The 16,365-nt window shown below is 44.3% G+C and overlaps 1 protein-coding gene across 1 annotated transcript; it reads right to left on the minus strand.

Annotated features, from left to right (window-relative positions):
- Positions 1-6,178: 6,178 nt before the first annotated feature.
- On the minus strand, positions 6,179-12,936 carry hpf1 (histone PARylation factor 1). The gene is made up of 8 exons (XM_084466173.1): positions 12,887-12,936; positions 11,678-11,861; positions 10,819-11,005; positions 10,147-10,245; positions 9,861-10,014; positions 8,066-8,153; positions 7,236-7,408; positions 6,179-6,460 (listed from the first exon to the last, which is right to left on the minus strand). Exons 1-8 carry the CDS (start codon positions 12,923-12,925, stop codon positions 6,326-6,328), a joined length of 1,059 nt encoding a protein of 352 aa, XP_084322299.1. The 5' UTR covers positions 12,926-12,936; the 3' UTR covers positions 6,179-6,325.
- Positions 12,937-16,365: the final 3,429 nt, after the last annotated feature.

Consider the following 16,365-nt stretch of genomic DNA (forward strand, 5'->3'; position numbering starts at 1 on the left):
TGTTCAAGTTGTTTCTCAGAAGTCCATTGATCTCCTGGCCTCCCTGTTTTCCTCTAACGGGAAACAGGATTATGAAGCAATAATGAATAATTAACATCTAAATGCACCAGTCTAAATCCCCTGTCCTTACGGCGTGAGACTGCTCAAGGATATTGACTTGAGATTCCAACCTTTTCTATCTGCACAGATTGCTCTTGAGAACACGATAGAATGAATCCTAGATGAACTACAATGTACTAGATTTGTGCAATATAAATCCATTTGTCCGCGTTTCATATAACTGTTCTCTGAAAGGTCTCCAGGGAAACTGCTGATTCAGCCTTGGAACTACATTAGGTTTTACTGATTAATTATTAATATACTTCCATCATGCTTTTCTAACTGCATTTGCCCATGAAGTTAAGTAAGCTGCATATTCAAAACAACAACAACAGCAATATATCTCCATCTACCATTATGTACTATATAAGAATACTATATGTATCGCTATGAAGCAGAACCGGAATGGACGCCCCTGGAACATGTAGGCAGTAGACACGTGTACTGTCTATACTATGATTATTTAAACATAACAGAGGAGATAGTGTCCAATCAACAGGGGGGGGGGGGTTCCACTGCAACTGGGCCCCCACAAATTAAAATTCATGAGTGTCTGAAAATGACAGCAAGTCCATGTATTACCATGCCGACATACTGGACTCATACTGGACTCATACCCATACTGGACTCATACTGGACTCAAACCCATACTGGACAAATACTGGAAATACCACTAATACCACTACTTCTAAATACCACTAATATTTCTTACAATAGCACCAGACCTCTGCAGCAGCAGAGCTAGTGTCCATATACAGAAAAAGAAGCATCAACAACTTAGCCAGCGTACAGGGAGTGTAAATATTGTTTACAACTCTGTGCCTTACCGCTAGGTCCATGTTTACTGTTGTTATTGTTTACAACTCTGTGCCTTACCGCTAGGTCCATGTTTACTGTTATTATTGTTTACAACTCTGTGCCTTACCGCTAGGTCCATGTTTACTGTTATTATTGTTTACAAGTCGATCACTAAATGCACCAAAGTTCGGTTCAAGGAGGAAAGTTTTGGAATTTATAATTGATATAATTAATATTTATAAACAATATCTAGCGCGTGCTGACACAGAAATGAAAGGAGTTGCGTACGTAATGGTGTGTTCCAGATGCAGCCCACACCACCCACCACCCAGTTGCTCTTGGGACGTCATTTCCTGGCTTGCAGCGCTCACAGCGTTCCCGTTGGTCTTTGTGGGCATCGCCGCACGACGAGTCCGTCATCGGCTAGTCGTTGTTATTGTTAGCTACCTTAGCCTCTTTAGCAAACCAGCTCCAAAACAAACAACACAACTTTACATTGTATTGCACGCACACCAGGACCGTGTAATGCAAAATATTGGTGTCCAGATTAATGCAGCAATGTAATCAAGTGTGTAAGAGCATTTAAAACGGACATTAAAACGAACAACGTCGTACAAATACAAAGAAAATACATCTCATGACGGGCGCAGACGTCTTTGTTTGTCGAGCTGTACGGTGATCATCGCTGAACTCAGGAGCACCGGGTGGGAACGCCGAAAGGGGGCGTGCCTCGGTCAAACGACGCAAGAAAGCGGAGGTTTCCCACTTGTCAAGCCATGTGGGTGGTTGCACGATGCATGTGGAACACACCATTAGTTACTGACTAAATATTTTTTCTCAGAAATGTGGCTGCAATCTGCCCCCCTCCCACCTCTAAATAACATTTTAACTTAAGATTTTAAATGTGTAAAAAAAATAATATACAATAAATCAATTGTATCAAATACCTATGTCTATATAACTCAAAATGACACAAAAAGGAAACGTGTTCTAGTGAAACACTGGTTCTGGTATTCACAGTTGATACAAATGCCCTATGTATTATTATTGTGTATTATTGCGTATAATTGTGTGACAGGTTCTACTGGGGACTATAATAATAAATAATGTAATAAATAATGCATGGTGGCTGTACAGCGCAGTAGCAGGTGATGTCATCCGGTCTCATCCAGAGGACAGAGATGGACTCAACCACAAAGACAGCCCTCTGATGGTTGCTCAACAACAACATTTGAGCTACTTGTTATAATGAGAGGTAAGTACTGGAGTGGTTGACCTGAAACCACTCAACTGTTTGTTGATAAGCATTAACCTGACTGACTGTAGAGTGCTCTCAGGGAGACCGTGTAACCTGTCTGTCTGCCTTTGCTTGTGCCTTTTTGCGCTCACATGTCTGTTTGTCTGTTGAATTCTCCTGTCTGTCTGCAGTGATCCTGCAGCTTCAATAGACCAGCCCGTCAAAATAACCAGAGGAGAAAGAGACATAAGATAGAGACAGAGAGACAAGACAAAGCGGGAGAGAGAGAGAGAGAGAGAGAGAGAGAGAGAGAGAGAGAGATAGATAGATAGATAGATAGATAGATAGATAGATAGATAGATAGATAGATAGATAGATAGATAGATAGATAGATAGAAAGATAGATAGATAGATAGATAGATAGATAGATAGATAGATATAGATAGATAGAGTGATAGATAGATAGAGTGATAGAGTGATAGAGTGATAGATAGGCAGATGGATTGATATAGTCAATATAGAGCCCCTAACCAGAGGAAGGGGGTGGACCAGAGCACTGGTTCCAGACCAGTGACTCGGGCAGGCTGAGGGAATATACTGGATGGAGCAGCCCGGCCCGGCCACTTGTTATTGGGACCGAGCCACGTTTCCTCAGGACGATCGCTCTAGGATGAGTCTGTATTTTTAGACCTACATGCTCTGCCATCACAATGCTCAATGGTTTTCTCTCTCTCGCTCTGGTTCATTCTCCTTTTTGAAGTAAGTGTCTTATTATAGGAGCAGGTGTGTGTGTGTGTGTGTGTGTGTGTGTGTGTGTGTGTGTGTGTGATTGTGCATGTGTTTATCTGAATGTGCCTTCATGTGTGTGCAAGTGCGAGAGAGTTAGTGAGTCCGTGTGCAAGCAGCACTATAGTCCATTACCGAAATCTAATAAGCCTGCGAGTGCATTCAGACAGGAAGCAGACTTCCACCCTCTTTTTTATCCTTCACTGGACATATGTTGGAAATGTGAACCAAATGGAACCAACACGCCAAGACCATGATGAACATCATTACATTCTTATAGTCCTGTTCAAAACATCCTAATCGTTTTTAGCCTGATAATATCATGTTACCTTGTATGAAAATAAACTATAAGAGTTAACCTTACAGTTTCATCTTAAACAGTCACAGTCCTTAATAATAATGTAAAATAAGGTATATAATAATATTTGTAATATTTGACAAATAATGGAAGAGCTTTAATGGACCTGTATCGATGTGATACTTTTTGTCATCTGTGTCTGAAATATAGGGAAAATTGTTAATAACCTAATGAATAATATGACCTGGTAATAATGTGTTTGAGATTCATCAGAATCATGCTCTTGCATTTCTGGGTTTGTATTGTTGTGTGCCTTGGCCCCAAAACATTGCAAAACACTGCTCTAGATAGCCAGTAATGACTCCAAAAATAACATACAATCTAACTACACATTCATTATCACCAAGCTGTCAGGCCTAATGTGAGCGAAGTCATCCATGCTGAAAGTTATCGAGTAGCTAACACGACCAGGTTCTTACACAAAGGAAATTAAATGGGTTGGGTTGGTTATCCAACTGACACACGCCGGGGTCACAACACAACCTGATGCAGCCTGGAACGTTATGACCTACTCTATCACTCACTCACAACACATACACTGCATTGAATTAATATATGGCGGTGTGGAGGGGAAGCCTACCCCGATCCATAAAAGACCTAACGGATGATTGATATGCGGACGAGCGATGGCTTAACTTCAGATCAGGGAAAGCAGGATCGCTTGGTTGAAGACGTTATGTTCAACTATACAGTCCGACTGGTGCATCGTGGACCCGCGCTTGGCACTGTATAGTCTGGTCACACGCTGCTGTTTATTTTGAGGACTGGGCGCTTTGATGCACACACCTTGAACCGCTTTAGTCACCCCGTCACACTGCCCTCAAGTCGTCGTCGCCCTTAATAATTCATCGGGGGTATTTCTTTGTCTACTGAAGAGCTATCTTTATTTTTTTGCGATTTAAAAAATTATAATGTCGAGCATGTCAGTACTAATTTTGGGGGCAGTGGTACTGATGTGGTAGCTAGGACAACGCCTATCCACGGCGCAGCATCGGCAGCTGCTCTGCTGCATGCCGTCTACCGCGACTCCAGCAGCCGACGCACGGCTAGCTAGACCTGCAATGTACTGAAACACACTGACCTGTCGGATACGGTTCTGGTGGAGCGGCGGCGGTCCTCCCTCGGGGGTCGTGTTGTTAGAAGAGGCCATCTTCAAGTCTCGTTCGGAGCCACCGCCCCGACCGTGACTTTCCTCGGAGCTTCTCGACATTCAGTCCCGGGGAAAGGTGGCAGGCGAGACGCGCTGTGTGTCGGTCCTCTTGCCCGGGTTGAAATGGGCTTCACTCACAGTCCTCGGGGCTTGGTATGGCCCGGGATCATTCCGCAGCGTTCATTTTGTTGAGACAATCTGAAACAAAATATGAAGCCAAGATTGTTGGCCGAGCAGCTCTCTATCTAACCTGTACGTAGCAGAACCTCCGCAGGAGCCAGCGCACCCCTCCCCTCCTAGCGGCTCTGCAGCAGTCTTATAGCAGGTGGTCCGCTGTGGAACAAGCTAGTTAGATCAGTTGACAGCCTGTAGCCCATGCTTTGCCGTAGACAGCTCTAGCTTGAACAGGTAGGCCCCTCTTTAGTCAAGGGTCTAACTAACACACTGTTTCCATATCATAACACACACACACACACACATATTACGCATTTCTGGGATGGGCTTGTCAGGAGATGGACAACGCAGTGCAACGCCCTCCTCCTCCCATCCCTGTGCAGCCCAGCCCGCCTCTTACCTCTTATGATCCGGGATGTGTTGCTGACAGGACTTCACCGATAACAAGGGATCTCAGCCATCGTTGTATGTTTATTACTAACCCTAGCCTGGACACAGGGAGACATGACCCCCCAATAATAATGAAAATGTACACCCCCCCATCTACGGCTTAAATGGTCTAGTCATCCTACTAAAAAAAAACAAAAGGGTGCAGTGATTTTGATCCTAGTATTGACTTATGTATTTTCAAATTGTGCTTTTACAAAACAAAAGGGGGGGTCCTCATGGACTCCCCAGAATGGGTTTGACGGTGTTTTACGTGTGCAGTGGGTGAAAAATGATTGCTAACAGGATTGTTGCTTTTTCATCTCATTTGGAGATCCCCAGAAGTTAGGTAATGATTCGGAGTGGTCGCCCTGGTGTTGAAGCACAACCTACACCCTAATAATCTGATATCCATGGTTCAAATATCATTTTTCTGCCGTTGTAAATTTGGACTGTTTGTTTGTCACTCATTGAGAAGATAAGCCGTTAAATATGTTTATATAGTTTATGGGATACAAAGATTTAACCAGGATATGTTGTGTAGACTGGTGATTCTTCCGATTGCCTAGATTTACCCTAACTTTGTTCTAAATCCAGTATTTAATATACATTTAAAGTCATGGATGGAATTAGCTGAAGTTGTGGCTAGGTATCAGAAACAACACAGAATATAGATAGGGCCGATTTGGCGGCCTCTTCCTAAACCAGCGGGTTAAACCTCTGGGCTGATGGGTGGAAGCGCCTGGTCCACGTGGTCAGACACGGTGCTGGCATCATCAGGCCTACCCACTGTTACACACCCAACATATGTACTCAATTACAAGTTAAAAAGTGGGGCTATAAGTAGGTGCAACTTACCATCATGTTAATTTGTCTTGCCGGGTGCAGACGTTTACTAATTTAAAGGTTGATCTCAGGGGGTGTGTTCAATATATTAATTCATAGTTTAAGTTGGTAAAACATACAGGTTCCCAAATGACTAATTTTATTTCCATTCACTGCCCTCCATTTCGTCTAACTAAAAGCCTTTGTTTAAAATGAGGCCCCCACGTCAACAACTTGGACTCCGAACGTCGTTCATGAATAGAACATATGACCGCTAACTCACGAAACTCAATAAAGCTTAAAAATCAAGAGCATTTTAAAAATATAAAATGAATACTTTATTTAACAGCTACTTTTCACAAACAAGACAATTCAGTTGGCAGGACAAAGGCAGCACCACCAATGCCAACAGCATTGGGAAAGAAAAAAAACAAAGGAACGGAAAGCTCAACACCAGTGGAACGCGCGGAGGCTACTGGGCGGCCAGCTGATCCAGGTTGTCATGGGAACGGCTGGTGAGGTGTGCCTCCAGGATCTCGGCGAACAGGTTCCTCTTCAGCAGGGTGTAGGCCATGGGCAGCAGCTGGCGGATCACCTTGTAGAAATACTGTTGGACACAACGGGAGAACGCATCCACAACGCCGTCACTAGGCTGAACTCATAAGATTATACAACAATACCTCTGTGTCCGAAGATTAATAAAATAATAGCAATTAGAAACTAGGCCTGGGCAATAAAACAATAAATTATCGTATTGTGATAGACTTTTGATCGATATCGATAAAATACATGTTCAATATGTATCGATAAGAGACTGGACCTCCGAATCTAGCAGCTGGGTTTGTTACTCAAACACGGTTCCGTACTTTTTACTACATTAGAGTGTTTTTCATTGTCGTATCGACATTGGAGTATTGATCAATGAAGAACAGTGGATGGTCATGTTAAGTGTTAACCAGAAGTGTTTACATCCAGCACGGTAATTCCTAGTCTTTTTAGGTCATTAAAATGATCAGTAGTCATCGATATCGATGAATTTGATGAAGTTATATCGTGATATGTCTTTCAGCCATATCACCCAGGCCTATTAGAAACTCTGTTATATTAGGAGAGCCCCCTAATACAGACCCCCCCCCCACGCCCTTGTATCAATAAACATAATCGACTACAGCTGGTAAGATTATGAATTTTCCCAACTCTAGCGTGTGACGGGTGAAGTCCTACGATGGGACAGGCTGACGCGGTGTCACATGCTACTGAGCAGATAACCCTCAGACTGACGAGCGGCTTCATCTCTTAAAGTAAGAGCCTCAGAACGTCTCATTAGTGTCTCAATAGCGTCGCCATGACGATGCGGCGGCGGCGGCGGCGGGTCATCTCACGTGCGAGCCGTAGCAGAACAGGTCCATGCCCAGCTCGTAGCCCATGCCGTAGTCACACTCGTCGTTGGCAAACTGGACGAAGGTGATCATCTCCTGCAGCGGGCCGAAGGCCTTCACCCGGTCCTCGTCGCTGCGGGCCTCGGCGATGGCCTTGCAGATCTTCTTCATGCCGGCTGGAGGAGCAACAGAGAAGAGGAGAGGAGGTGGAACGGATCGCCCAACATCTACCGACTCTGCCTCTCCAGATGAGAGGAGCACCAGACTGTGGGACGCGACGCGTTGGACAGACCCAATACTCCCAGTAGACGCACAGAGTTATTATCGTACACTATGTAAAATGCCAGATTTACCTGGGATATTTAAATGATATTGTTTATCCACCATTTTTACCTTTTTCATATTCAAATGAGCAGACCAAAGCAACAGAGCAGCACTGAATGAACGAATACAGCAGAAACCGTAACGTTTCTAGTGGTCAGAGCGGCTCTGGTGCTGTTTCTTTGGTCTAACGCTGCCCCACTCAGTTACAAATATATAACACGAGGCTTGGAAATAAATGTGGCATTATGAAATGATTAGTCCCCTGAAATAAATAAAAGCTGTCCCTTTGAAAGAAGTCCTTTTTAGGGGGGCTTGAAAGGGAGGAGTGGGATTATTTTGGTTGGATACTTTAAAAATGGAGTTAACTAGCTGCTTTCTCCATTGCATACCCTTCCTTCAAGTAACGTTAAAATGAACGCTGCGTTCATTCTGGGGTTGCAGATACCAGATGGGTGGTGTACAGTTTAGAGTTTAGACACCTGCTCTGAGGCCAGTGGGCCTGGACTCACCGTCTGTCTCGGGCAGTTCTCTGTATCCAACATCGTTCTTGTCTACGGGAACCACAATACCAGCTCCGTGGAATGTCTTGGTCACAACCTCGGGTCAACAGAACACAGGGTTAAAGGTGAGCAGCAGCAGTACTATATATATATATATATATATATATATATATATATATATATATATACACACTATCTGTAGGAGGGATGTGGTTGAGATGTGTGTTGTTAAGCTTCTGTCCTCCTTTATTGACCAGAACCACAGGAGCACTATATTTGGAATCTTACGCGTGCCCAGTTGTTAAATAAGTGATCTCAACAATAAGAAAAACAGATGATGCTGCGGGTTGTGTTTAGATCTACATCTCTATGTACACAGGGTTTTTGTCATGTAAATATTTGCAGCAGCAGTTTGCTGCTGAAAAAAAACCAACAGCACAAGTAGGGATGCAAGAAATCTGAAAACCCTCTGATGGAATACAAGGTCCAATACGCAACGAGGACACCTTGTTTTTTACCTGTTGAATAGCTAGTGGGATACTCTTCTAAACAGCCATGTTAATGTTATATCCATCGTCTGGTATAGTCACGTTTTAGGGGGCTATTGTTTAATGCAGGGTACTTAGTAATTCACCCATTGCAAATGACACTGGCTACACGCAGTGGAGTCTTAAGTTACCCACGTCAGATCATTTTAATTCGGAGCGTGAATGTGTTCCATATTTCTAACTTAATTAACGGAAACTAGGACTGCTAGCAGTCACGAAAGGTATTCACACGCAGTCCCCTCCCCCAGCGACCACCCTTTTCTGACAATTCCCATTTCAGTAGAGGGCATTACTTAAGTGTCCCCAAATGAGTCATGGCTCAAGAGCAAATGGTGTTTATTTGCACTAGTATTTATTCAAATTGGCACAGGCTGCACTGAGATATCGAGCCAAAATTTTTCAAAAGAAGTTCTACGACTTCTTAAGGGGATTTGAAGTGGAATTGTAATGGATTGAATAATGCAAAAGTTAGATTTGTGCAAAATCTATCCCGACGGACATTATGGGTCGAACAGACTAAAATGTTCAGCATGCAAAATAAGGCCTATACCAAGTTTAAGAATCTTCAGCAATCGAGTGTTTCAATGTGTCCGGAAATTACACTGCCCCCTATTGGCGAATCGCTCCCGAAATTTTTGGAGATCCAAGTTACAGGGATACATAAACGTATGTATGAGATAGTGGGGGTTGAGATATGGGCCATCAAATAAAAAATAATAACATCTAGTACAAATACGATATGTACAACACATGGCTATCCACGAACGTCACGATCCAGAGACACAACGTGAAGAATCGCAGAGCTGACTCATTTCTATTTTCATGTCACGTTAATGCGTACAAAAGGTAGCAATGAAGCATTCCCGACCCCAAATGTACATTAACCGACGGGCAGAGTCTCTCTTTTAAATATGTAGAAAACACATGTAAATGTACTGCTGAAAAGTGCTTAGTGCATCACAACCGTCCGAAAATAAAGAGGTTTCATCTCTCCATAACTCATCACAACCATCCTAAAATAAAGAGGTTTCATCTCTCCATAACTCATCACAGCCGTCCTAAAATAAAGAGGTTTCATCTCTCCATAACTCATCACAACCATCCTAAAATAAAGAGGTTTCATCTCTCCATAACTCATCACAACCATCCTAAAATAAAGAGGTTTCATCTCTCCATAACTCATCACAACCATCCTAAAATAAAGAGGTTTCATCTCTCCATAACTCCTCTTCCCTCCGGCCCGCCGGGCTCACTACCTTCTTGTCCCTCAGCTTCATGTCTTTGGTTCTCTGCTCCAGCGAGAGGCCCAGAGACTCGGCCTTGCTCCTCAACTTGCTCTCCAGGTTCTCCAAGGACTCCCCTTTCCCTTTCTGCGCGCCCCTCTCTCTCCTCTTCCTCAGCAGGAACAGGCTGAGGTGGACACGGAGCACAACAGCAGAATCAGCAGAGGAAAGAAGACCAGCACTCTGTAGTAGAGGATGTTGTACGTGAGAGATAGTAGGGAGTCGAAACGCCCCCAGAACACAGACGGTGTTAACTCACAGGACAGCAGCGAAGACGTTGTCTCCCAGCTGTGATATGCCACAGCCCTTCTTGGCTTCATTTTCCCCAACGAACGAAGGAAGAGAGTCAGGAGTGTCTCTAATTGGTTCATAAAAAAAGAAAAAAAATAGAAAGTGAGACATAATTAATGTATAGCGATCCTGGCATATCTAATGGAGCTTCAGATAGCCGAATGCTTACGTCTGCTCTAAGCCAGTGGTGCCCAACTTTTGACTTGAGGTGTAACCACTAAATTGTCAACAACTTTCGCAGACCACCTCATATGGAAACACAAGCAGTGGCTGAGCAAAAAGTTCTAACGCCGCCTTAAGGCAAAATGATCACTGCAAGGTCAGTGGGAGACGGGGGGGGGGGGGCAACGCTGCCTCCCAGTGGGTTCATTTAGCACTCGACACAAAACACCATCGCAAAACACTACAGTGAAAAACACGATGGAATGAACAAAGCGACACAATCTTTTAATAACTAACAAAAAACAAGCAATAATTTTATATTTACTGAACAAAGTATTATTGACATCGTTTTTTTTTTTGTTCCACTGTTAAGATATACATTTTTATATTAGTTTAATAGTCAAGAATAAAATCCTCCTGTGACGTTATCCCAACATATACGGCTGTAGGAGCTGCAGCCCGTGCCGGCGGTGTGTACCTGTAGTAGCCCATGTGGTGCTGGGTGACCGCACAGCCCCGCAGGATGCTGTGGAACTCGGGGGGGTCGTAGAAGTACCTCCAGTGCAGGTGGAGGTGCTGCTGAGGGTTCGGGGCGTTCTTATGCGCCCCGGCCAAAACGTCAAACGGACCGACCAACCGCAAACCCAACGTGTCCATCAGCGCATCTGCAGAGTTCAGCACAGGTCACATGTAGAGCAGTGATACAGTCATAGTGACACAGGTCACATGTAGAGCAGTGATACAGTCATAGTGATACGTCATAGTGACACAGGTCACATGTAGAGCAGTGATACAGTCATAGTGATACGTCATAGTGACACAGGTCACATGTAGAGCAGCACCGCGACTACGTCACAGTGACACAGGTCACATGTAGAGCAGCACCGCGACTACGTCATAGTGACACAGGTCACATGTAGAGCAGCACCGCGACTACGTCATAGTGACACAGGTCACATGTAGAGCAGCACCGCGACTACGTCATAGTGACACAGGTCACATGTAGAGCAGCACCGCGACTACGTCATAGTGACACAGGTCACATGTAGAGCAGCACCGCGACTACGTCATAGCGATGCAGCTGTGCTCCCATTATAGTTGAAAAAAGCTCTCAAGTAACAGGGTCCTATTATTACACCAAAAGAGTAATAATATCCACTTACAGCAAAGTGGAAACAACATCAAAACACAACCACAGATATTAACTTTATTCACCTAAATGACACAATGATGAAATATTGCTATTCTATGTATAAACATACAACTAGTTAGCCTACTATAGTAAAAAATAGTGAGAGATCGAAGGTAGAAAGATTATACATTTAATAAAAACATACCTCTGGGGTCATCCGGACAAAGGCCTTGACAAAAGTCCCAAAAATGGTAGAGATCTTCTGGCATCTGCAGCTTGTACAGTTGAACGATCTGCTCGCGGAGCTCCGAGCTCACCTTGGCCTCCGGTACCGGAGAGGACCCGTCGCTGCAGGGTCTCTTCGGCGGACCAGGACCTGACGCCGACTCCTGCACAACAACACAACTCCTCGTTATCAACACACAACTCCTCGTTATCAACACACAACTCCTCGTTATCAACACACAACTCCTCATTAGGTCTCAACACACAACTCCTCATTAGGTCTCTCAACACACAACTCCTCATTAGGTCTCTCAACACACAACTCCTCATTAGGTCTCTCAACACACAACTCCTCATTAGGTCTCTCCACACACAACTCCTCATTAGGTCTCTCAACACACAACTCCTCATTATCAACACACAACTCCTCATTAGGTCTCAACACACAACTCCTCATTATCAACACACAACTCCTCATTATCAACACACAACTCCTCATTAGGTCTCAACACACAGCAGAGGGAGGAGGGCTACGGAGAACATCCTTACAACACGACGCTCCTGACAACGCATGTGACCATGCGATGAACGCATCACTCGCATAATGAATGAATGAATGAATGAATGACGCACTGAGACCGTGTTCACGTTAACACACCACTGCGTTAGTCCGTCGGAGTGGCGACTTGTCAAGAGCTCCTCGGCGAGTTTGTTAACAAGCAGCTGGCTTGACGTGCTGCAGTATTGGATTATTATTATAACACTGGACAAAAAAACTTCGAAACGCACGGAGTCCGAACGAGGACCAGCGCTGCGCCTCTCCAAAGTGTCCACACGCCGACGGAGACGTGGTGGGGAGTAGACATGGAGCAGACAGACGTGGTGGGGAGCAGACAGACGTGGTGGGGAGCAGACATGGAGCAGACAGACGTGGTGGGGAGCGGACAGACGTGGTGGGGAGCGGACAGACGTGGTGGGGAGCAGACAGACGTGGTGGGGAGCAGACGGTTCCAGGACCACCGCTGCCATGTTGCACAGTGCTGGGTTACCCTGCAGCAGCTAGGGGCTCCCATTCAAACCACTAGACTTTTGCTCCCATAGAACTTAACACGCATCTGTCTCTACATCTGGATACATTCGGAAGTACGTGTCTGAACACCGCGAGAACGTTAAAGTAATGGTCCGTTACCTTAACCGATTTGGGTTTTCTTTTTGCGCGCCCTGTCATATTCTTCCTCCCGTCCGTCAGTCAATGATCTTCTTCTTCTTCTGCCGCTGGACCTTAACGGGAACGCAGCGGGTCGTCGGGCGCACTGCTGCCGCCCACAGGTCGGGAGGTAACCACTAATTAGGACAAATGGAAAATGCATAAAAACCGAATAGAGGATAATACTAAACCAAAACGAAATCAAACCCTGGCAAACAATCCTATGCTGTGAGGAGATTCTAGGTACAAAATTGGGCAAAGGAATAATATATAAAAGGCATATGAAAACTATGAAGCATCATGCAGTTCCACGCCAAGCATAGAGGTTCTAAATTCTCAAAAAATAAAATACCATGAATGGAATATGAGGGTGTAATACACTGTCAATGAGATACTGTCAATGTTTATAGCAAGGTAAGTATTTCAGAGACCATTGTCCAAGGTGCAGAATGTGTGAGTCATTTTATAATTGTGACTTTGACGTCGTCTCTGCTCCCTGCTGACACCAGACACCACATGAAGTTCAGCGGTTTTAAACATTTCTCCACAACTGCGTTCTGTTGAATAGACAACCGCACAACACAGAGCAGTTGACAGTCAATGGGGGGTTATTGAGTGTTTACATCCAGAGGGGATGGGGGGGGGGGTCAACTATCCAAGTTAAAGCACATGCCTTAATCAGTTTGTCTTTCCAATTTGGTCTCGGTACAGTACTCCCAGAATATCACACAGATGCTTTCTGAGGTTCATTTCTGATTGAATGTAGAGAGAGGTGTATGTGTGTGTGTGTGTGTGTGTGTGTGTGTGTGTGTGTGTGTGTGTGTGTGTGTGTGTGTGTGTGTGTGATCATTCTCAACACACTGTAGCCTACAATTATTTTAGGGCGGTCGATGAGGTTAGCTCGGCGCATCATGCTTAAGGGAACATTGCTATTGTCATGTGTGTATTTATGATGCTTTCAGTTGCTCCCTGCAAGTGCTACAAATGATTGCTAAAAATAACTTTTACTTTCCACAATAAGCTCACCTTGTCTCACCTCCTACGAAACATCAGGAGATGTTGAGGGATCTGCCACTGATCCAACTGTTTCTGAAACTAAGGGCCATGTGTTTCATGATGTTAAGCTTTGATGGTATGTTATTTATTTGATAGATATGCCATACGACATTTTAGGTACAATGCTGATTAATTCATGTTATACAATGCAATTATGCTTAATGCTCGATGTCTTGCTTACTGCTGATATGAGCTTAAACTGTTCTTAAACAATTGGTTGTGCTCACCTTTCTTTGGAATCAGTTTTCCCTCAGTTGGCTTCTTTTCTCTTTCCTTTTTCTTATTTTTTGTGAGCCTAATTTCCCTTTCTTGCAGAAAGACATCACTATCGTGGTAATTAGAGCTCCAGCATTAGCAGTCAACTCGCGATTAGCTGTATTTCTGTTTTGGGCAATCTAACTAAATCATTTAGTGCCTTCTGTAAGGTTACGGTGAGCCTCCAATGCATCTTTACATACAGAGGTCAGTGGCTCAAACCTATTCAGCCAAATAATAATTACTTATGAAATGAATTACTTAGGAAAAAAAAAATTGCTATCAAAAAGCAATTTTTCATGCCAGGCTTTTGGAAGACCCTCGCCCAATTGATGCCCTGCATCCCCAGGCCCACTTAGTTGAATTGTCTTTGTGTCATTTTTGTAGTTGATGAAAATGTAAGTATTGTTTTCATGTTTTTTCAGTCCTTCGAAGCTGAATGCACTAAAGTGCATTTTTTTTTTTGCTGCATGTGTTTCTTGGCTGGTACTAACAAATATATAAAACAACTTTTAACAGAGCACAACCGTTCTTTGTTACTGTAGGAACATGTTGACCCAACATGGAAGAGAAACCACTTCCTACGGAGACAGGGCTCGTCCCAAGGTAACCAAAACAGGACATTTTCATTGGATTATGCACTAAATAAAACATACTTGTACACACTTTGAAGTTTCCACACATAAATATGAGCCTTTAGAAGCGTGAACAAATATTCAAATGCTTGTTATTTTGACATCTCACTGCCAGAACCGAGGATCAGGCTACATAATAAACAATACTTGGTTGACCAGTCAGCTGTTTCTACCTACTGAAGAAAGTAAAGCGCTCTAGTTATTACTAAATAGGTATTTAGTTATTAAACAGTTTCCTAGATGCAACTGTTATTATGTAGGGTTGAGTGTTGTGTTACATATTTATCTGCATGAAAATGTGATGTAATACATATATCAAAACAAACTAACAAACAAATCATATATTTTTTCCAAGCCCATCGCGATTGTAAAAAAAAAAAAAAGTGTACAGAATCAACCAAAAGCTTATTAGTGAGATTCTTAATTTCATATTTTTCTATTTGGTTTAAAATTACTCACATACTCACCCGCAGCTTAGATTTGGTTCATAAAATGTGTCATGTGTATCATAAATGGAAGCAGCTCACAGCATATTTGACAACGTCAGTGTGTGGACTGTGTGGACATGCAGTCCAACAGCGCACTCTGTTGGCCACGTTTTACCATCCCTCCCTGCCTGCAGTGGGCGGTCCATCCGGGCAGTGCTGTGCTGTGATTGGCCAATGGAAGAGGAGGCTGCCATGACACAGTGGAAGCTGTGCAGAACCACTTCGACAGCATCAGCAGGCATCAGCCCTCCATCCTCCTCTTTTTCCTCTCTCTCGCTCGCTCTCTTTTTCATTCCCATCTGCTGCTCTGCTCTCACTACCACAACCTTCTTTTCTTCGCATTTTCCTTCTCTTCTGTCTTTCCTCCTTGATTGAAGGCCCTTCCCTTCCCCTTTCCTCAGGCCCACTGCATCAGAGGACACTCACGCAGTAGCAGCAGTAGCAGCAGTAGCAGTAGCAGTAGCAGCAGCAGCAGCAGCAGCAGCAGCAGCAGCAGCAGCAGGCAGACTGGTAGGTGTGTGCTCGTGGCCTGGCTCTCAGCTCCCTCTCCGTGCCGGCGTGGTTTCTGCTCCGTCGGGGGCTACTGTCTGCCTCAGCAGTGTGTGTCCTTGTGCGCCGTGGCAGCGTGTTGGAGGGTAGAGGGAAGGGCTGTCCACCACAACCACCACACCCTGGGAGCTGCTTCAGCCACACACGGAGGCCTCTGGTGTGTGAAGCTTTCATCCTGTGTGGGCCATGCATGCTGTTGTTGTTGCTGTGCTGCATTAGCCCCTTTGGGATCTATGTTTCCGCTTCTCCTTGCATACTGCATACATGTAGAAACATGCTCTATTCACTTTTTTTTGTCAAATATACATCCCTGTGTGTTTCGATCATGCTTGGAGTTCTTCGCTGTCATCTCTACCTCAACCTTCCTGAATACTACCGTCGTTATACTATTATACTACTGTCAGCATGTAATGTTCGTCCACCTCGTCCTCCTCTCTCCTGTTTGACCTCCACCACCTTCTGCCTCATATTGTCACTC

This window comes from Micromesistius poutassou (genome assembly GCF_964030765.1).
Source record: "Micromesistius poutassou genome assembly, chromosome: 3".
In the NCBI taxonomy this organism is placed as follows: domain Eukaryota; kingdom Metazoa; phylum Chordata; class Actinopteri; order Gadiformes; family Gadidae; genus Micromesistius; species Micromesistius poutassou.

Coding starts and splice junctions, on each gene's coding strand:
- hpf1 (XM_084466173.1), bottom strand. CDS start 12,925: ATGACAGGGCGCGCAAAAAGAAAACCCAAATCGGTTAAG. Junction 10,015..10,146: donor AACGTCTTCGCTGCTGTCCT/GTGAGTTAACAC, acceptor TGTCCACCTCAG/CCTGTTCCTGCTGAGGAAGA. Junction 6,461..7,235: donor TGTTCTGCTACGGCTCGCAC/GTGAGATGACCC, acceptor TGTGTCCAACAG/TATTTCTACAAGGTGATCCG.